A 23,260-nucleotide genomic window follows, 5' to 3' on the forward strand; every position below is an offset into this window, starting at 1 on the left:
TAAATCCCATTTTGAATTTATTATGTGTGTTTTGCCGATCGGATCCAAATATATTGCGGTATTATTTCTTAGCTCAGCCACTGAAGCTCCTGTTTTAGCCGTATCATTTATGTATAATGCCTTAACTTGCATTGCTAGCATGAGCAACGTAAAGAACCACATCATCAATGTCTTCGTTCTTTTCTGCCCTCCTGGGCCCGCCGAATTTTTTGCTATTCTTGATGTCAACAGGCTTGCAGCTTGATTTGGCTCTTCCGTTTTGCTGCTGTTTGTTGTCTCTAGTGGGCACAGCTTGTGAACGGGCCGTTTAAGTATCCCATTTTGCAATTTCAGAGTTACAACTCTGGTTTTTCCATCGCTTCCAGGATGGGTTTTTATAACTTTGCCTAATGGCCACTTTGCTGGATGACTTTCTTCATTTTTAATAATTACTATTTGACCTACTGCTAGATTGTCCTGTTTGGTTTTCCATTTCATTCGTTGTTGCAACATTGTGACATATTCGCTTTCCCACCGTTTCCAAAAGTCTCTTTTCATTTTTTGTATTAATATAGTTTCCACCTATCTAACGAACCCCTTGTTGTGTCATCAATTGCTTCAGGACAGTCTATTAATGGGCATCCTATTAAAAAATGCCCAGGTGTTAAAACATCTACATATATCGCTTTCACTATCGATCGCACATAAGGGTCGTGAATTTAGCACTGCTTCAATCTGTGATAGCAAAGTAATCATCTCTTCAAATGTCAATTTACTTTCGCCTATCACTCTTTTTAAATGATATTTTTACTGATTTGACTCCAGCCTCCCAAATTCCTCCGAATTGAGGAGCTGCCGGCGGCCCAAAATGCCATTGAATTTTGTCTGCTTCTAATATGGGAGCTACTGTTGAGTTTTTCTTGATTGCCTTTTTGAAATCTAAGTCTAACTTTCTACAAGCTCCGACAAAATTTGTTCCATTGTCTGAGTATATATGCTGACTCTTAACCCTTCTAGCAAAAAATCTTTTTAAAGCAGCTAGAAACGCTTCAGTTGTTAAATCACTTACTGCCTCTAAATGAATAGCCTTTGTTGCCATACATACAAATACAGCTATGTATCCTTTAAATGTTTTTATTCCCCTTCCTTTGGAACATTTCATATGTATTGGACCTGCATAGTCTACACCAACGTGTGAAAATGGAATTGACAACGACACTCGAAATTCTGGAAGATTTCCCATTATTTGTTTAGCTGCTTCCTTTCGGTAACGTATGCAGCGACTACAAGCTCGAATGTTTTTTTTATGGAATTCTTTAATCCAATTATCCAATAATTCCTTCTAATCGTTGCTTCCATTAACTTATTTCCTCCATGTAAGGTTGTTTTATGAACATGTTCAATAATCAATTTTGACAAATGTGATTTATTTAATATTATTGGGTGCTTCTGATCGAACTGAAGCTTTGCATTCCCTAACCTACCTCCTACGCGAAGGATTCCATTGTTATCTAAAATTGGATCTAAGCTTGCTGTTAGAGCTAGCTAAGCCTTTTTAGTAGCGTTATGTTAAAAGAAAAACGATTCCTTTGCCCTTTTATTCGACTATTTATTTTCAAATGTTTGTACAAGACTGCCTAACTTACTTGCTGTGTGACATATTTATGCAGAACAACGAAGAACGGATTTCAAGGAATAACAGAAATAAAAAACATGATAATTACATAAATTTCTATGTACCGGCACAACATAGCGATAGATAAGAAAAATATGTATGTGCCCACCTCTGTATGTACGTACATATGTGCTTGCAAGCTACTGTTTATTTGCGGGTGCATTAGGGCAGATCATCCGCGGCTCCGAACATCCTCCCCCCCGTTGAAAGGTCACGGCTTTCAACAGAATCCCTTACCGGGAGAACACACAGTTTGTTTACGGCTCGACGCTTTATGCCACTAGATGTTCGCAAAAGTGCCACTCGTACGACACCATCTGCTCCAGGGATAACTTCAATTACTCGTGCTAGAGGCCACTTCAAGGGCGGTGAATTTTCTTCCTTTATGCACACGACATCATTGACTTGAATATCGGCTTGAGGCATTTTGCGCGTTGCTGGAGAAGAGTGAGATACTCTTGAGTCCACCGCCTCCAAAAGACTTGTTGTATATATGTTACACGTTGCCATCGATCAAGTCGCGAGTAATTTAGCGCCGTGAGATCCGGTTCAGGAAGAGCTGTCATAGGACCACCAATCAAAAAATGCCCTGGTGTTAGGACATCCAAATCCTCTGGATTTTCTGAAAGAGGGGTTAGAGGACGCGAATTAATCACAGCACAGATTTCACATACCAATGTACGCAATTCATCAAACCCAAGAATTGATGAGCTAGCGGAACGATAGAAATGTTGCTTGGCTGTCTTTACGGCTGCTTCCCACAAACCGCCAAAGTGCGGGGAGCGAGGGGGAATGAAGCGCCAATCGAACCCATTACTGAGGCAAAAGTTGTGAAGTTTGCTGCGGTGTTTTTCACTGAGAACTAAGTCTCGTAGTTCCTTAAGCTCGTTCTTAGCGCCTACAAAATTCGTTGCATTGTCAGACCAGATACATCTTGGTATTCCACGCGTGGCTATGAATCTTTTTAATGCGTCAATAAATGCACCCGTTGAAAGGTCTCTTACCAACTCCATCCAAACAGCCTTTGTAGCGAAGCATATGAACACGCTAACATAGCATTTTTGTGGCGATTTGTTGCGCACTTCAGGCTTGTAATAAAACGGTCCGCAGTAATCCACACCGGTGACTATGAAGGGCCGCGAAGCCTGAATGCGTTCCTTGGGCAGATCAGCCATTATGTGCTCGACGAGTCTCGGTCTTGATTTGAGGCAGATAATGCATTTTTGTAGAACGCGAGCTGTTGTTTTCCTGCCACCTATTGGCCAAAACTGCATACGAATAAAGGCGAGTAAAGCTTGAGGACCTGCATGGTGATGCTTACGATGAAAATAGGTGATTATTGCGTACGTCAGTAGATGATCCTTCGGTAGAATGCATGGATGGCGCGATGAAAAGCTAAGCATCGAATTTTTTAATCGTCCACCGACTCTAATAATTCCGAAGTCATCAAGGAATGGCGACAACGAGGCAATGCTGCTCGAATTAGGGACGCATTTATTGGCTTGCAATACAGTGTACTCCGGCCACAATTGCGCTCTTTGTACTATGCGAATAAGAAGTTGAGTTCCCTGATGAATGTCTTCAGCCTTAAGTTGCGATGACCTTGGCGATTTTTTGATGTTAATAAATTTGCTGACATACCCAAAAATTCGCTGCATTGTTCCGAATGAGTTAATGTATTTGAATGAAAGGGAAATGTCTATATGATTATTTGCAGAAAGCAAAACCCTTTGTCGAATTTCGGGAAGTTTTGGTTGTGGTGAGCACATGCGTGGCCAGTTGTCCTCCGCTTCTAGCAAAAAGGGTGGGCCGTGCATCCAAAGTTTCGATCCTAGAAGTTCCCGGGGTGTAGCTCCCTTCGATAAAATGTCAGCCGAGTTCATTGCTGTAGGAACATAGTGCCATTGCATGCCCTCTGTCAGTTGATGTATGGTGGAAACCCGATTGGCGACAAAAACGTTAAACCTTGACGGTTCTTCTCGCAGCCACGAAAGGACGGTGGAGGAATCTGACCAACAATGAAATGAACAATTAAAAAGTTTCGTTTTTGTAAACTCACCCATTAGCTGTGCGAGCAATGTTGCTGCACAGAGTTCCAGCTTGGGTATGGTGACGGTCTTTAGTGGAGAGACACGGGCCTTTGAACATAATAGGTGAACTTGTATGTTGTTGTCCTTGGTTGATCGCGTGTAAACACAAGTCCCATAAGCTTCAAGGCTTGCATCGCAAAATGCATGGATTTCTCTAATGGCTTCAGACTGAAAAACGTAACGAGGAAATGATAGATACTGCATGTCTGCAAATCCAGTGCAAAAAGCAGACCAAGCAGTGTCTAACGATTGTGGCAGACTCTCATCCCACTCGAGCTTATCTCTCCACATTCGTTGCAGAAGAATCTTCGCCTTGGTCAGCGTGGGCCCCATTAGTCCAAGGGGATCGTAACATCGAGCTAGTGTAGACAACGCAGAGCGTTTGGAGTTTTTTCCGAATTCTCTTTGTGGTACAAATGAAAATAGCAATTTGTCCTTGTGCGGGTCCCAGACAAGCCCCAGTGCTTTGGTGATGTCACTGCCATCGTCAAACTTAAGAAACTTTTCCTTGTCTACGTCAGGAATATCACGAAGGATCTCAGGACTATTAGAGCACCATTTGCGTAACTTGAAGCTTCCTCGGGTAAGAAGGCTAGTTGTTTTCAGTTTAATGTTGAGTACTTCTGCCATTGAATCGCCCCCAGTTATCAGGTCATCTACATAGAAGTCCCGAAGTACCGCTTCTGCTCCAATGGGATAGTCGCGGATTCGTCTGCTGCGAGTTGGTGCATGGCTCGGATGGCTAGAAACGCTGCAGGCTTAGTTCCATACGTCACCGTGTCGAGCTTATAGATGCGAAAGTCTTCTTGTGGAGATTCTCGCCACAAAATCCATTGGAGCATGTTGTCCGGTGGAGTGACGCGAACACACCTATACATCTTACAGATGTCTGCAGTAAGTGCTATAGGAAAAGTACGAAATCTAATGAGAATATGAAAAAGCTTCGGTTGAATAGTTGGGCCTGCCATGAGTAGGTCATTTAACGAAAAACCTGAGGTAGTGGTTGCAGATCCATCAAAAACCACCCTCAATTTTGTTGTACTACTGTCATCCTTGATAACGCAATGATGTGGCAGGAAGTACTTGCATTGTTGTACAACCTCGTTGGAAACCAGCGACATGTGGTTGAGGTCCAGATATTCCTTAATAAACTTACTGTATTCTGCCTTTAGATCAGGGTTACGGGCGAATTTTCGTTCCAGACCTTGAAAGCGTTGACGAGATTGTAAATAGGAGTCTCCTAGGGCATCCATGCTTCGTTTTATGGGCAGACGAACAGAGTATTCACCTGATGGCAATCGAAAATAATTTCCCTGGAAGTGGGCTTCGCAGTCAAGATCTTCTTGGGAGGCCTTAGAGATCGGTTCGAAAATGTGCTCGATCTCCCAAAACCGACGTACTAAATAGTCCAGCCGAGTGCTGGGAATGAGACCACTGGAGGATTTCTGCCTCACGACGAATGATGACAGGTTTGGAGTTTGTTGCCCACCTCCAGATAGCACCCATCCGAGACGAGTTTTCTGAAGTAGTGGTAAACCAGATCCTAAGCGTATCTGACCCACACAAAGTAGATCGAAGAACAGTCCTGCTCCGATGAGCAGATCAATACGCTGTGGTAAGTTGAACCCAGGATCGGCTAGTGGTATATTCGACGGAACATTCCACTCGTTGGTGCTCACGGAGCAGCCAGGCTGATTGTCGGTGATGGTTTTCACAACAAGGGCAGTGATGCTTGTTGAAAAATCTGAAGTCCGCGACTTAAGTACGAGATCGAGTGAGTAACCTTCCGTTGGGAAGTTGGCATCTCCAATTCCAGAGACTGTAGCAGAAGCTTTTGTTTTGAATAGCTGAAGTTGATTTGCGAAGCGAGTTGTGACGAAGTGCAACTGGGAACCAGAATCTAAAAGAGCGCGACAGGACACGAAGATTCCAGCACGATTTTTTACAAGAATGACGGCAGTAGCTAGGAGCACAGCATCAGAAGGAGACACGGGGGCACTAAGCGAAGCAGATATCGATGCAGTCATAGCACTGGATCGAATTGTGGCCACCGATGAAGCATCGGCTTGACTATCGGTTAACGAAGCAGTTGGGCGGTTAAAATGCAGGAGCGTGTGGTGTTTCGACTGGCAGGTGCGGCACGATCCGGATTTGCAGTCCCGCATTTGATGGCCAGCCTTGAGGCAGTTAAGACAAAGTGCAAGCTTCTTAACTTCCCCCAGGCGCGAGTTCGGATCTAAATTTGCGAAAAGTTGACAACTATAAATTGCATGCTCGGGTGCTCCACAAAATACACAAACACGTGTTGAGCCTTTGGAGGCGACAAACGTTTTCCTTTGACTAATACTGTCGTTTTTGCTATGCCTTAACGCCTGACCAGTCTGTGCTTGAACAGCATGCTCAACATTCTCAAGCATTCGGCAGCGCCTTTCCAAGAATGCAGTCAATTGATCCCAGGATGGCAGCTCGCTGATCGAAGAGGTTTCCTCCCATTTGGCCTGCGTCGTTTTGTCAAGTTTCTGGAGAATCATTTGTACGATGATGCAGTCTGCAATTTTCTCGTTAGATGCGAGCGACTGTAATGCACGAATGTGTGAAGTGACCTTGTCTGTCAGCTTTCGGAGCATGCCTACGTTTGAATCCACCTTGCTCAGCCCAAATATCTCCCTGACGTGTGCCTGAAATATAAGACGTTTGTTATCGAAACGCTTCTGCCAAAGTTCTAAAGCAGTTTTATAATTATCATTGCTTATTTCCAGTGACCGCACGTGTCGAGGGCAGCGCCACTCAAACAGGAACACAAATGTTGTAGTTTGTCGATGTTTGTGAGGTCGCTGTCCTTGTCGATAATTGACGTGAACATCGAATAGAAATTTGTCCACTCAGTGTAGGCCCCACAAAATTTATGCAGCGTTAGTAATGGTAGACGTGAACTATTGGCGTTCACGACGATTGATTGGGCTTCACTGGAGTTCATCCTGAACGTGGAGCAATGTTGAGAGGTACTACGTTTACCTATCTCGCGTTGCAAGCTAGCCCTAAGGTTGATTAGAGCAGCATCGAAGTGGCTTGGCAAATCGCTGGCTATGGAGTCAAAATCTAATTCCTCTAAGCTTGTATGCGCGACAGAAAAGTTGGATTTCAATTCGACCAGAGATTCTAGCGTTGCCGAAATACTGTACTCGTCCATACTGTGCAGCTTGTCTGAGGCCAACTCTTTGATTAAGCGCTCCAATCTGTTGAAAATAGCCTTGGTTTTCAGTCTTAGAAAGGCTGCTCGATCTATATCTTCCCCTTGCATGACGAAGGTTTAGACGTTGGCAAACGAGAGTCGAAATTATATCAGTGCGCGGCAGGCACAACTGTACGTTTTTAATAACGGATTTAAAAAATACCGGAAAATCGCGTTATATTATCACGTCGGGGTCACCAATGTTAGAGCTAGCTAAGCCTTTTTAGTAGAGTTATGTTAAAAGAAAAACGATTCCTTTGCCCTTTTATTCGACTATTTATTTTCAAATGTTTGTACAAGACTGCCTAACTTACTTGCTGTGTGACATATTTATGCAGAACAACGAAGAACGGATTTCAAGGAATAACAGAAATAAAAAACATGATAATTACATAAATTTCTATGTACCGGCACAACATAGCGATAGATAAGAAAAATATGTATGTGCCCACCTCTGTATGTACGTACATATGTGCTTGCAAGCTACTGTTTATTTGCGGGTGCATTAGGGCAGATCATCCGCGGCTCCGAACACTTGCAATTTTACTTGTACTGCTAATTTCTTTTTTGATTTCTAAGCTCTGTATTTCCTCTCTAAATTGTAATCTTTGCTGATATCCTATTATTCTCTGTTCAGCTTCTTTTAGTTCTGATTTTACTAAGTACGCAGGATATTTTTGTCCTCGTATTCTTTTTATAAATCGCAATATATAAGCTACAACCCTTATTAATTTGGTTAAACTAGAATATTTTAATATTACCTCATCTTAGAAATGTGAACCTTTTGATGTTGCGACATACACTGCATCGATTTTAACGCTATTCTGTGTTGGCCATTGATGTTCTTCTCCTTGTAACCATTTGGGACCTCTCCACCATAGCTCGTGCTCCACTAGTTTGTTCGCAAATATCACTCTGGATGCTACATCAGCTGGATTGTCCTTTGTTCTAACGTGTTGCCATATTGCAGTGGAAGCATATAATTTGATTTCTTCTACTCTCGTTTTAATGAACTTATCTTTACTTCGGGAATTCTTTATCCATGCTAACGTTATAGATGAGTCGCTCCAAGCAAATATCTTAACTTCTCTATTGATAACTGTCTTTATCCTTTGCAGCAATTTAGAAAGTAGGTGAGCCGTGCATAGCTCCAGTTTTGGCAATGTCTTCTTATTTTTAATCGGGTTCACTTTGGTTTTACCAGCAATTATCGTTATAACTGATCCAACTTTAGCATATACAACTGCCGCGTACGCTTTTTCTGACGCATCTGCGAATCCATGTAGTTCAATTTTAAAGTCGTTTTTTGTTTCAAACCATCTGGGAATTTTTATTCTTTTTATCGCTGGTACGTGCTGCATAAACTCCTGCCATTCTTTTGCCAAATTTTCGTCGAGTAACTCATCCCAGTTGAGTTTCATCAACCAAAGTTTTTGTATAAACAACTTTGCTAAAACAGTCATTGGTGAAAGCCATCCCATCGGATCGAAAATTCTCGCCAAATCAGATAAAGCTTTCCTTTTTGTTACTAGCTTTTCCGTTGAAAGATTCATATTAAATCCAAACATGTCTTTGGCCGGGTCCCATTGTATACCCAATGTTTTAATTGTTTCGTCTTCTGCTATTTTTATTACCTCATTTTCGCTATTTGTTGGAATTGTTGTTATAATCTCACTGTTATTAGACATCCACTTTCTTAAGTGAAATCCACATTTTTGTAGTTGTTTCGAAATTTCGAACTGAATGATTTTACATTCATTTATTGAATCTGCTCCTGTCATTAAATCGTCCATGTAGAAGTCGTTTTTAATGATGTTTGAAAGCAAATAATTGTAAGGCTCGCAGGATTTGGCAATTTCTTGTAAAGTTCTCGTTGCAAGAAAAGGAGCGGATGCTGTTCCATACGTAACTGTTTGCAGCTTGTATTCTCCTATCGGCCCTTCCTTCGCTTCTCTCCACAATATACGTTGATAATCTTGATCACTTTCTGCTACTTTAATTTGTCGATACATCTTTTCAATATCACTTGTTAACACATATTGCCTCCATTTGGTAATTATGTCAAATATATCTTTTTGAAGTCTCGGGCCTATTAAAAGGATGTCATTTAAACTACTTCCATTTGTAGTTTTTGCAGATGCATCGAAAACTACTCGTAGTTTAGTTGTGAGACTGCCTTCTCGAATTACGGCTTGATGTGGCAAATAGTATTTTCCGCAATTATTTCCACTTGCTTTTTTCATGTGGCCCATTTCTAAATAGTCTCTCATAAATTGCACATATTGTTTTCTTAGGTTGTCATCTGAAGCCAACTTTTTCTCAAGATTAAGAAACCTCGCCATTGCTTGTTTGCGAGAGTCGCCTAAGTCTTTTTTTTTTTTAAAAGGTAGATTGACGACAAATCTATTATTTTCATCTCTTGTTGTCGTTTTATCAAATATCTTCATGCATTCATCATCATCTTCTATATATGTTGGTGCTGTGGTGTCTTCTATTTCCCAAAACTTCTCCAACGTTGTGGTCACCGCCGCTAGAATTCTACCATTTTTTCTCGGTTGTTGTAAAACTCCCGACAATATCCATCCTAATTTCGTAGCTTGGCCTAGTATTCGATCTTTCTTAAATATGCCTTCTTCTAATATGTCAGCATATACATCTCCTCCAATAACGACGTCGATTCGATCTGACCTATTGAAGTTGGGATCAGCTAAGGTATAGTTTCTCCATTGTTCTATATCCCATTTAAATGTTTTATCAGGTTGTGCACTCGCCAATTTCGGCAAAATCAGTGCTTCGACATTGTACACTTCGTTGCTTAGGAATCTCGGCCTGATTTCAATGTTGACTTTAAATTTGGATACTCCCACTGTAGTATTTCCGAGCCCTTGTAGCTCAGTTACTTCTCTTCTCTTTGGTAAGTGTAGTATTTGAGCGGCTTCTTCAGAAATGGTAGTCTTCTGTGATCCTTGATCGATTAGTGCTCGCAATGTCACGTACTCTCCATTTGCCGCCTTCACTCTTATCTGGGCTGTTGCTAGAAGTATTGCTGTTTCGGAGTTTTTTGTCATCATAGTGGATGATTTTTTTATAGCATTTTCTTCACCTGCTCCTTTTTCCTTCTGGAATTCATTGTAATGCAGTAAATTATGATGATTTCTTCCACACTTACTGCATGTTTTCTTATTCTTGCAATTGCCTTCATATACGTGGTCGAGGCAAATATTGCATAGCTTATTGTTTACTATGAAACCTCTACGATTTATCGTAGTCAATGCCTGGAACCTTCTGCATTCAACAATTTGATGCCCAGGAATCTTGCAATATATACAGGTCTTTTGTGCAGCTGTATAGAATGTGGGTGCTCGTTGTGGCTGCTTTTGATTGCTCCATTTAGTTGTTTTCCTGTCTCATATAGCTTCTAGAGCTTGATATTGCTGCTCCAGAAAACGGAAAACATCATCTAGGCTTTGGATATCCCTAGTTTTCTTGACATTCTGCTCATATAACCGGAGACTTTCTTTGTCTAGTTTCCGAACAACTATCCGAGCTATAATTGCTTGCTCGTCATTTAAATTCAATTTAAGCCCTTTTAGAGAATAAACGCATTCCTTGGTGGTATCCCAAAGCTGCTTCATGCTTGCCGCACTTTCCCCATTTGCTGTTGGTTGATCAAAAAGTCTGTCCACTTGTGTTGTGAATTGCAGCCTTTTGTTTTCATATCTTTCCTGGAGGATTTGCCAAGCGGCTTCATAGTTGTATTCAGTTACCGGTAAATGCTGAATTAATCTTCCAGCTTCTCCTCCTAATGACGACTTCAGCCGGAACATCTTTTCTACTTCAGTAAAGTGCTTCGAATTATGCACCAAACCTTGGAAAAGATCGCTAAATGATGACCATTGATTCATCTCGCCGTAAAATATCGGAATCTTAATCTCCTGTAGTTTCATCGTAGATGACACAGCTTGTGTTGGCGTGCACCTTTTCAATTTATCTGTTAACTTCTCAATGTTAACGCTGTATTTTTCTCGGAAGTCCTCCATTTGTTCTTCTATTGAGTCTTTAGTAATGGCTTTTAAATGGACACTGCGAGTTTCAGAAAAAGCTTCTTCTACATATTCAAACTGTATTTGAAGCTTAGTTTTGAATTCTCTTATTTCTTCGACAGAATCCAATTCATTTTGTTGAATTTCTTCTATGGTCATTCTGAGCTTTTTTCCTCGACGTTGAAATCTCATTTCTACGTCGGAATTAGTACCTGATGGCTCGAACTCACTCATTTCTCCCATCGATGCAGGTTTAAGTTGGTTGCCGCTTACTGTTGGTAAATCTTCGGCTGCATTTTGTATTTTTAAATGCTGAATGGACTTTTCCATTATCTGAATAACATGCTCGTAATACTTCTTGGCAATGTATTCGTCAGCTTCTTGGCTCGGTTTAGCCATAATTTTGGCATGATTTCCACTAAATTCCGTCCTCATTGTTTGAATATGTTGAATATATTCGAGACATGAAGCTTTCCTTATTTTGCCGCTAAGGATTTTCTGTTCTTCCAGCGCAGCAAGATCGCCCAACTCCTTCTGTCTTTTCAGTAAATTTTCCATGTTGATTTTGATTGTTTTTTGGTATTTAAACACTGTACTCGTTGTTTTAGCCACGAGGACGCTTTTTAACACTTTTCACTTTTCCGCTGTGAGCCACGGAAACGCTTTTCGCTTAGAATCTTAGGCGAATTATATACTTGTTTAAGTAAATTTTTTATTAATGCGGACAGTCTTTGCTGTTCCGGCTTATATATATATATATTTTTCTACTAAGTAATGCTCTCCTTTAGAGACTTATAGTACTTGCGCTTGAGCTCTTTTCTAGGCTCGACTGACCAAATGTACAAGAATAATGTACACCGTGAGATTGCTGTATTTAATCTGACCTCTTTATTGAATATTTCTTTCTTATATACATTTTCTAATACTAATTTCTTAACTACGTATATGTGTGTGTGTGTGTACATGCGTAAATGTGTATTCTTATCTTCATTGTATACATCCGATACCAATGCATTTTAAGTGCACTAAAATTTATGTGTCTTATGCAGAATCAGTAAATCCTAGTAGGAGATAAACGACCAACGTATTGATCTTTTATATTTGTTTAGGTTCACTGTTGACTTAAGTGCATCTAACGCACGTATTAAAACAATTGATGATCGGTTGTCAGTTGCTGCTTGTGTGCATTGGTATATTGGTGTATGCGTGTTTCTTTCATGCTTATATTATCTTTATGTTTTCTGTATACACTGTAATTTATGTATTTTGTTCAGATAAGCAATTTTCACATATTTTATGAGCAAGGGTCACATTACAATTCTATTGCTTATCATTGCATTTGACATTTAGTGGACTGTATATTTTTCCTGTTTATTTCGTCGGTTTACGTATGTTTGCATATGGGCATTTCTCCAATGTCGAATGCGACATTCGTACGCATTCAAACTGAAAAAAAACATATACCAATACATTATTTTATTTTGACAAAAGGCGAAAGCTATAGCACTTGATTAGCACTATGATTGGTGCCAAGGTTGATTTTGGGAAATTGTTCGTTTTCAAGATAATTACTAAAAATCAAGCCATTCGCATGCGACAAAAACAGAAGTCGCTTTCAAAGCAAAAAAATCAAACACTTTTTTCAGCGAAACCTGAAGAAATATATTAATGCGACTAATTTTTAAATGTTATGCATTGATGTATCTTAATAATGCTTTTTATTTTATTCAAAAATATTAAGTAGTTTATTTTTTATTTAATTTTAATCACTGTCGCACGTGACATGTCGCATGCGACATTTTGTTCCATCATACTTTTTATGTTTATTTTTTTACTTTTTATGTAATTAGACATGCAAAAGATGATTATAAATGATTTTTAATATATTCAATATATTTATTTTAACAACCAAAATTATAAACTTAACAAAATATCTTCAATAAAGAAAAACAAATATAAGTATATTAATCTTATATACTATGTAAAAGCAAAGAACGGAAACTAACTTAACTGAGAATAGTATTACTAATGTCAAATAAAGTTCTTTTAATGGAATATGCAGTCCTAGCTGCTTCTAACTGTTGGCCATCGCAACAAAACGAATGCAACTAGGATATACCTGGAATATTTTTCACTTCCTTCCATTTTTCGTCCAACTTATAATGAAGAGACAAATTTTCAATTTGAGCAGATGGCATAAAATACATTTTAATTCCATTTGTGTTGTTTTGTGCACATTGATAAAACGATAGTGCATCTGGTAAAACAACGTTTTTAGATTTTGTTATTTGCCACACTTTTCTTTTAATGACGGCTCCAACTCCATCAACGGCTCCCTTTCCGTGAGAACTGGCATTACTAGTCATTAACGTAAAGCGCTTAGCTACTAATTTCCCTTCAATTATAATGGCGTCTTTCTTTCCTGAAGCTTGCACACTAATATTATCATTCTGATAAAAAGCATTGATGGCATTAATTAGGCTTTCTGGTACGGTTCTGTTGGATTGGTTAACGTTTTTCTTTTCTTCAAACTGCTTATATTTTTTTACCAGGACTTCAAGAACTTTTAGCCTTCTGTGCATGTCTTTTGGCATCGCTTTCTCCACTTTTTTAACAGCTTTCGCCAAGGTTTGTCTACATTCGTAAGATGCGTTTCGGCTTTGACGTGCATATGGCATTCCATTTTCCAAGAGTTTTTGGCGCCTCTCTCGTTGTCGTATGCGATTATATTTCCGTTTTTCTTGAATTATATCTTCTTTGCCTTCAGCCAGTGCTCTCCACGTTTGTCTAGCTTTCCGCATTCTTTCCTTGTTTCTTAATTTATAGTTTTGTAATTTTGTTTCATCATCCTTTAACCTTTCTCTCCACCGTTTACAGTTCGCCTTATTTTTCTCGCCACCGTTTTTACTCATCTACATTCAAAAATTTTATATTTTGTATTTACATATACTAATAGAGATATTTTCGAACGAAAATTTATTTTGAATCTGTACATTTTACACTTACGATGTCGCACGCTACAAGTTTTAAATAAGTTAAAAGAGCAAAGGGCTGATTATTTTCCAGCAAAGTTTTGTTTATTTAATTAGCAATAAAAATATCTATTTGCTACTAATATTTGATGCAAATTGTACAACTACCTTCGACTCACTGATAACAAATGTTCTTTTTCAATGTCGCACGCGACATCGAGTTATACGGTAAATCAAAGAAAAAATTTACCATAATTGGCAATCGCATCGTTCCTTTTACATTTTTCTTACATTCTTTACATATAAACCGAGATTTAGAAAAGTAAATGTCACGGCATAATATATCTTATCAAGATCATTAATCAAAACAAAACATGCAACAGAAATGTTTAAAATGGAACTTTTGCACTGGTTCGACTTTGCATTCGAATATTTCAAAATGTGGTTTGTACAAATGTAAAATTTGTTTACATTAGTTACATTTGATAGATTCCCTATAAAAATATGTTAAAACAACATAATTTTATAGACTTTGAATTTTTTGGCTTCGGTTGACATTTCTGTGGAAATGCCCATATGTATGTATGAATGTGTTATATTTATAAAATCCTATCTCTATTGCGGCAGAGTTTCATGTTCGTATTTTTATGAACAATTGTAAACCTGATAACATTAAATTATATTATTATATTGTAGATCAAAAAAATAATAAACAAATCCAATACAGAAAAGACAAATTAATTTCAAAGCAGAATGTTTACTATAAAAAGATTAAAAAAAGAGATAAAATTATTTTATCAGAAGAACTTAGTAAAAAAATAATCAATGATGTACACAAAACCATGTGCCATAAAGGTGTAAAACAAATGCAAAACAAAATAGGTTCAGTATAAACGGCAAAAAATTTAACATTAAACATTAAAAATCAGTGCAAAAATTGTGAGATATGCATAAAAAATAAATCGAGAGGACAACAAAAATATGGTCTTATGTCACACTTAGGACCGGCGACAAAACCATTTCAAATAGCCTCAATTGATACGATCGGTGGTTTTGGAGGCACACGATCCACAAAGAAATATCTACATCTATTAGTAGATCACTTTACACGATACGCCTACATAATTACATCAAAAACACAAAACGCTAATGATTTTATTAAATTAATTAACAACGTAATAGAATCATATTCAATTGGAATGCTTCTTGCTGATCAATACCCTGGGATAAATTCAAAAGAATTTAAACAATTTTTAAATGAAAAATCAATACCATTAGTCTTCACCGCAGTAAATGCCCCTTTTTCTAACGGATTAAATGAGAGACTTAATCAAACAATTGTTAACAAAATCAGATGTAAGATAAATGAAAATAGTTGTAAAAAAAAGCTTGGGCGACAATTGCTCATAATTGTATATACCAATATAATAACACAATACATACAGTTACTGGTTTTGCACCAAAATATCTATTAGATGGTACAGATGTCTCAATTTTACCAAGTGAACTTAAAAATGATAAATCAGATGTAGAATGGGTCAAAGATAGAAAATTAGCATTAAGCAATTCAATTAAATCACATAACTACAATAAACAAATATTTGACAGAAATAGAATAGAAAGACATCAATCGTCTTATATGAATATAAACATACATGCATACATATACTTTGGTGCAATTTTCATAGTCTAATATACATACATATGTCCTATGCCAATACATATAAACATGCATATATACAATTTCGCGCAATTTGCAAACAAAAAGAACAAATCTATATGTAAAGATGCATTCAAATCATATGGACATATCAAATGTACGAATCTATTCTGTACGCAAGCAAATGTAAGCTAATGCTTGAACTGCAAGCGAGAACTCGGAACGAACGACAAAGACGCGCAATCGGCCTCCGCGTTAGGGAACGTTCGACATCTGGCTCTCTCCTAGTTGGGTGAGCATATATATGTATGTATATATATGCATGTATAAGCAGAGAATGTTAATGGACAAACCTTTCAAATATCAATTGTACTAAAAGTAGTTAACAGTCAAACAAATCATATACATAAATAGTCTTCAAACGCCAGAAACGGATAATTAGACAACAACAGGTTAATATAAATAATATTGTTCACAAATTTATACATACACACATTTGTACACATACACCCTAGTACATAGAATAAAAAATTTATAAAGAATTCAAAATAATCCAATTTTTCTTATTTCAGAATCGGCCACATATCGTTGACATACCCCGACATTTGGTCCTTCGAGCCGGATACAAAAAAATCCCAACAGTTGCGGAAGCTATATATGTACAATGTAGGCCGGGTCGATTTGTGGGGAGGCAAAAAAATCGCCCATTGCTCCTTGAAAATCCTATTCTAGGGATCAAAATAAGAAACTTTGCCGAAGGAACCATACCTCTAAAACGAATTCTGATGCCCCCAAATTTGGGTCGAACTTTTTAGTTTATTTTCTCATGTAAAGGCCAAAAATGGTGATATTTTGAAATGGTTGTATGGGGAACCCCCCAGGGGAGTTCCAGGGGGTGTGCCACTGGCATGGATGGATCGGCCGTCCAAAGTCAGTGGGGGTCGGTCATACATTTGGACTCGATTGGAGCACTCTAAATGGGTCAAAGTGGGATTTTTCGTTCGACCGATTTTTCAGAAGCTAATAACAACCTGTAATACACAAACAACTTAACCTTACATCAAAATCCACGCGGAAAACTTTAAGTACGACACAAAGTTTTCGAAGTTCTCAATCTCATAAGTGTAAATAACAATTTTTCAAAAAAAAAAATTTGTCATCAAATTAGCTAGAATCGCTAGTTATTTGCTGCTGGGCATGCGTCAACCCTCGTATGGCCTCCCTGCCGCGGCATAGACAACCATGAGACCTCTACACTTCTAAGGGACGACTACACTTCTACGGGCTTTGGATAGCGGCTTCGAGTGGGTACCCACTTAATATAAAACATGAACACCAACTCAACAAACACAACAAAACAAACAAAAAAACTTCAGATGGTAGCGGAAACTCGGAACCGAGTCCTAAAACCGTCTCTCGTAGGACAGGAGCACCTACCTGCTGCTTTGCACATATATTCTACTTTGCACTTTTTGTACATACATACATACATATTTACCGAAATAGAGCAGTATAACATACCAGTTGCTCTGCCGGCGAAGATTACTGCACTTTTACACTACATGTATAAAATATATACATATATGGGCATTTTCACGGTAACGGACGCGACATTTGTACGCTTTTAAGTGCGTCCAAAACAATGAAGACAAAGTAAAAGTTTATATATATTGATATTGTTTTAAAGGGCTGACGGAGTGCTAGATTTTAATATAATATATACGGGAAAGATCTTTTACAAATAAGTACGTAGTTATAAGCAATTATAAAGTGACAAGCGATAATTTTCAGCAAAATCAACTTGAATAAAAATTTCATTAGCTGCTAAATTTTTCTTTTTAATTTCAAAGTAATTTTGTTGGTGGCGTCTAATAAAACAACGCATTTTAAAAGCTGGTAGCTGAATCTCTACATCATGAATTAAGTCGCTTAAATACCTATAGTTTAAAGTTATGCGACCGTCTACTTTTCTCCACTGTTTCCATTTGATTTGCGTATCAAATTGATTAATAAACTGTATTGGAGCTAGATCGTCTTTAATATCGCGTACACAGCTGTCACAAGTATTAGCCATGCACTTTTCATTCATAACGTCGCAGCAAACTGATGTAAGAAATAAATCAGCTTTGGCAGGAATCTGCGGTATAATCTTTGCACAGCCTTCTAGTAAAAAAATAAAATTTGCATGGTACTTACAGATACACATATTGTGTCGTAAATTATTGATTAACTGAATGTACATAAGTTGGCTTAGAACGAATAAAAATAGTTTTGCAGACTTTTTCCTCGGTATATTCGGCTTTGAAGAGTTGATATGCTTCTGTTAAGGTCATAAGAATAAAACGTTTTGAGACTACTTTCCCATTGACTAGCATTGTATCCTTTCTCCCAGGAGCTTCAACGCTGATTCCATCTTGCAAAAAGAATTTTTCAATTAATTTTTCACGCATCAGGCTTTTTGATGACTTGGTAGTATTTTCATCCATCGTTTATGTTGGCCTAAGATATTTATTGTATAAAGATTTGAGGATAGCTACTTTTCTATTCAGGTTTTTAGGTAACGCACCCTCAACTTTTTTTATTGCTTTTCCCATCGTTTGCTTACAGCTGTAAATTTCGCGATTCAAACTAACAATATTATTTACGCTCTTTTTTGCCGCAAAACTTGCTGCCTAACACGGTCCTTTTCTTTCTTCTTTTCTAATAAATTGCTATCACTTTTAATTTTTTGCGATAATCTTTTTCGGTACTCTTGCTTTCGTTTAGCTTCTTTCTTCTTGTCTTCCTGCCATTTCTCGACGTTTTCTTTCATTTTCTCTCTATATTTCGTTGTTATTGCTTTTCTTGTTTCTTTTGCCGTTTTTGCCATCTATAACATTTTAATCTTTTGCAATCTCTACGACTTTATTTAAAATTTAAGGTTCGCGGTAACGGACGCCACCAATTTCAAACACCAATAAATTTTATTAATCGTTTTTGTCGAGAGCCAATGCCTACTTTTCTTAAGTGAAATAAGATATTTGCTTAAAATCTGAAAGCATTTTATACTTCAACACTTTTTGCACTAATGAGAACGATAAATGCTATTTTTCGGTAACGGACGCGACATACGGATATAAGCAGAAGTAATCAAAAAAAAAAAAAAACTACCGTTATTCGATCTCCACTAAGTCTCTCTGCTTGTAAAACATTATGTTACTATCAGTAGAAGATTTTTAAATTATAAAAACATCATAGTATTGCTTTGAATAAGGGAATATTACAAGGAAAAAAGTTGGTATATTTGGTCAAAAGAGATAGATTTTTGTAAATTTTGTATATTCGTTGTATATTTCGGCTCAAAATCAAAAGAAAAGAAAAATTCTTTTATATTTATAAAGTAAACACATTTGAGATTTATTATTCATCAACAAACAGTTCTCAGGAACAGTTTGAGTTTTGCACTCGTGGTTGCCCTTTTTGTGAAAATGCCCATATGTATACGAATATATACATAACCCCACTGCAATCAACTGCGCCCAATAAGTTGTTTGTGCCGATATAAACGGTTAACCCATTTAATACTTACAAAATAAAAAACCCAGCAAGAAATCGAGACAATGACCCAATAGGAAAAATTTACAAAAACCCTGCAGGAAAATTTCGAAACTTATAATACGTTGCCTTGAATGTATACTCTATATACAAATAAAATTGGTATTAACATTCATTATTAACCCTCGACCCTTAAAGAAACAAAGGGTATCCACCGCAAAAAAAAAAATTAAAGAAACATTTTCTTTTGCGAAATTTGGAATTCATAAGCTCCCTACATGGTGCTCCTCAAATTAACAACTTCGGATTTGATCGAATTCGTGGATAATCATTTCCAGGCCCTACCAGAAGACGAGTCAGTTTATACTTTAGAAAACAAAAGAGCTGAACTTGATTCTCTCTTTGATAAATTGAAGACAGCATACGACATTTTTCGCAGAGCCCCTAATAGTCCATGAGCCAGGCGCTAATTTTTGTCAGTTATTTCCTCTTAGTCGATAATTCGTAAAATGCCTCAGATAGTTGCATTATGAAGCGTTGTAAACGTCAGCTGCGGCTCCGAGGGTGGGTTGAGCAGTGGTAGCCGCCCACTCACGTAAAAAAAATATTTTTAGTCATTTCCTCCCGATTAAAACATTGATCAAATTAAAGTTAGACTAATATTTTGAAGAAATAAAATTGTCAGCTAATTATAAAGTGGTGGATTATACGTCAGCTGGTCACACAAATATGAAAAAAATATATTTGTTTTCAGTGATTTCCTCGCAAAGGAAAATTTATCAGATGATAGTTTATGTATTGTTTTTAATAAATAAATAAGTCAGCTGGCTATATATAGGTGGAATGTGTGTCAGCTGATGCCCTGAAGGTGTATCGTAGGAGCTAGTCGGAAGCATTTATAGCCTAAGTAAATGTATCAGCTGACGAGTTTTCCCCAACATACTGCCAACTGATTTGTTTTATTATTTACGGGATCATTTCAACAATCCGCACAAACATTTTTTTTCGGGAGGAAATAACGTACTTGAAGTTATTCAACATTACATTTAATGTGCAAACTGAAATGTATAATTTTATGGCAATGTTTCGATTAAATCAAATTTTGTATGGGAACTTTCCGATTCTTAAGAATAGAAATAAATAAATATTTTGTTAAGCAAATCAACTAATTTATAATTTTTCAGTACTTAAATTAATAATGTTTAAGATTTATATTAATACAAAAAGTTATTTAATTATGTTTGGTAACTTTATCATTTTATTTTTCGCTTCTGCTCATCTCACTTTCTTCTCTTTCTGGCTCACTGTCAGAGTCGCTGTCAGAGCTGTTTTCCACCATGTTTTCATTATCGTTATCTGTTTAAAAATACAAAAAATAATTTAGTGTAAAAAATAATTTAGTCATACAAATTTGGATATCTTCTGCAATATTACCCATATTGGCTAACATAATTATTAATACGTCAGTATCCGAACAACGAATCGTTACATTTGCATTAAAATCTAACTGGCAAACGTGGAAAATTATTTTTCTAATAAAGCCATCAAAGCCGACTTTTGTGTTTTGCAAATGGTGCCGTCAAGGTGGCAAATTTTCAATATTTTCGGGTGCTGCTTCACCAGTTGAAATGTTGTACAAACATTTTTTATCTAAATTTTCATCAAATGGATTGATATTACGCTTAATACCATCAATAAATCTGAGAAGAGACTTGACATTTTTGACAAAATACAAGAGTTTGTATGTAATGTATATGGTTTGAAACAATTAAAATTTATAAATGAGGCGAGAGTAGCATTGTTTCAAAAGACATACAAATTTCTTGATAATGACAATTCGTTTCGATTACCTAAGAAAGGTATTGATGGCTCATCTCTTCCTCCGTGCAAAACGGAATTATATAATCATTTTCTAAGGACATGTTATATTTTGGAAATTTGGTCTCAAGCACACCTGAAAGTACCAACTGTCAATAAGCCTTCTGACTATGACCGGGTAGAAATAGATAACAGATAAGAATTCATGTGGTTTTCTGGTACTCAGTCACCAACATCCATTGATCAAATAACTCAATCAGAAGAAGGTAAGAATTTCTTTTTTTAATTTTACATGTACATACATGGAAAGTTCCCATACAAAATTTAATTTAATCGAAACATTGCCGAGAAAAAATGTTTGTGCGGATTGTTGAAATGATCCCGTAAATAATAAAACAAATCAGTTGGCAGTATGTTGGGGAAAACTCGTCAGCTGATACATTTACTTAGGCTATAAATGCTTCCGACTAGCTCCTACGATACACCTTCAGGGCATCAGCTGACACACATTCCACCTACATATAGCCAGCTGACTTATTTATTTATTAAAAACAATACATAAACTATCATCTGATAAATTTTCCTTTGCGAGGAAATCACTGAAAAAAAATATATTTTTTTCATATTTCCGTGACCAGCTGACGTATTATATAATCCACCACTTTATAATTAGCTGACAATTTTATTTCTTCAAAATATTAGTCTAACTTTAATTTGATCAATGTTTTAATCGGGAGGAAATGACTAAAAATATTTTTTTACGTGAGTGGGCGGCTACCACTGCTCAACCCACCCTCGGAGCCGCAGCTGACGTTTACAACGCTTCATAATGCAACTATCTGAGGCATTTTACGAATTATCGACTGAGAAGAACTTGGTCGTGAAAATCTGTCGCTGGCTTACGGACTACTAATAGTGCCGACGAAACCATCGACTTGAACAAGATAAAGGACACATACAAAAAATGCTATCAATTGTATCTAAACTCTTTAGCTTCAATAAATAAGAATGTGGACATTCTAAAGAACCCGAACCCCACCTAAACAATTAAGGAGAGACGTTCAGACGTCCCGATGATGGAGCTTGCACCCACAGTCCGTTTACCCCCATGCGACACGGACATATTTTACGGAGATTATGTCACATTGCCAACACTTAGAGACATGTTCACCGCCCTTTATATCGAGAACCCAAGGATAAGGAATGTGGAAAGAACCTTCCACTTAAACCAAAAGCACCGAAGCGAAGCACGAGAAGCAATTAGAGATACACCCCTAACGGACGATGAATTCATACAAGCATGGAAAAACTTAGTTGACCAATATGAAAGCAAAAGAATGCAGGTGAATACTGACTAAAAACCCGTTTTTAGTCTTCCACAAGTAACCCAAGAGGCAGGGAACTCCATTAAAGACCTACAAAGAACGGTTAACAGTTCTTTGACAAACTTAACGAATCTCGGGAAAGACACAATAAGCTGAGAACCGATCCTTACATACCTTTGTAGTTCAAAGCTATCTAAGGAAAGCCTAGAAGCCTTTGAATACACCCTCAAAGATAACTCCACAATATCCTATAGGGCGACTTTTGATAGTTTTTTGACCCATAAATATAGAACTCTGGAATCCTGGAATCAGTAGGGAATTTTAAAGCTTCAGTTTCGAAAACCCACCCATCCCACCTCAATGCAATAAAGAACTGCGATGAAACACAAGGTGTTGTACCTCTCATGCTAACGTATACAAAAGCCCGATAACGGAACAGTCAAAACCCCAAAAAATTCCGAACCTAATTTCACAAAAAAAAAATACCCGAAATTGGCACTTGTAAAATATGCAAAAAACAACATTCCATACGTGAATGCTGTAAATTCCTTGCAATGAATGTAGAAACGCTTATATCTATGATACTACCAAAAAGTACGGGTATTGTTACAACTTCTTAGCAATGTCGCATTGTTTCAGTGACTGCAAAACAAATACTCCTGCTGGAAATGCAACAGGAAACATAATACCCTGCTACATAGAGACTCAGTCGCTCGAACCCAATCCCCCCCGGAAGAATCAAGGAACTCAAGTTCGACTACTGGTACTAGCTCCGACACCTCCACAAAAACTCAAAACCAAAAACTAAATCCGCAAGCCTATACCAACACAATACAGTCCACTTTATCGATAACCCTAAACCCATTCAGCCCAAATAGGAAGCAGATTTTATTAGGTACTGCCATGGTTCAGGTAGAACACAATGGCCAAAG

The 23,260-nt window shown here is 37.5% G+C and overlaps 3 protein-coding genes across 3 annotated transcripts; all 3 read right to left on the reverse strand.

Annotated features, from left to right (window-relative positions):
- Positions 1-1,576: 1,576 nt before the first annotated feature.
- LOC128869340 (uncharacterized) lies at positions 1,577-4,374 on the reverse strand. The gene is made up of 2 exons (XM_054111876.1): positions 2,329-4,374; positions 1,577-2,276 (listed from the first exon to the last, which is right to left on the reverse strand). Exons 1-2 carry the CDS (start codon positions 4,372-4,374, stop codon positions 2,250-2,252), a joined length of 2,073 nt encoding a protein of 690 aa, XP_053967851.1. The 3' UTR covers positions 1,577-2,249.
- A 26-nt stretch (positions 4,375-4,400) lies between these two features.
- LOC128869827 (uncharacterized) lies at positions 4,401-6,371 on the reverse strand. The gene has a single exon (XM_054112428.1). It carries the CDS (start codon positions 6,369-6,371, stop codon positions 4,401-4,403), a length of 1,971 nt encoding a protein of 656 aa, XP_053968403.1.
- Positions 6,372-7,743: 1,372 nt separating this feature from the next.
- Positions 7,744-10,047, reverse strand: LOC128869828 (uncharacterized). The gene has a single exon (XM_054112430.1). The coding sequence runs from the start codon at positions 10,045-10,047 to the stop codon at positions 7,744-7,746; it is 2,304 nt and encodes a 767-aa protein (XP_053968405.1).
- Positions 10,048-23,260: the final 13,213 nt, after the last annotated feature.

This window comes from Anastrepha ludens, chromosome X, assembly GCF_028408465.1.
Source record: "Anastrepha ludens isolate Willacy chromosome X, idAnaLude1.1, whole genome shotgun sequence".
Classification (NCBI taxonomy): Eukaryota; Metazoa; Arthropoda; class Insecta; order Diptera; family Tephritidae; genus Anastrepha; species Anastrepha ludens.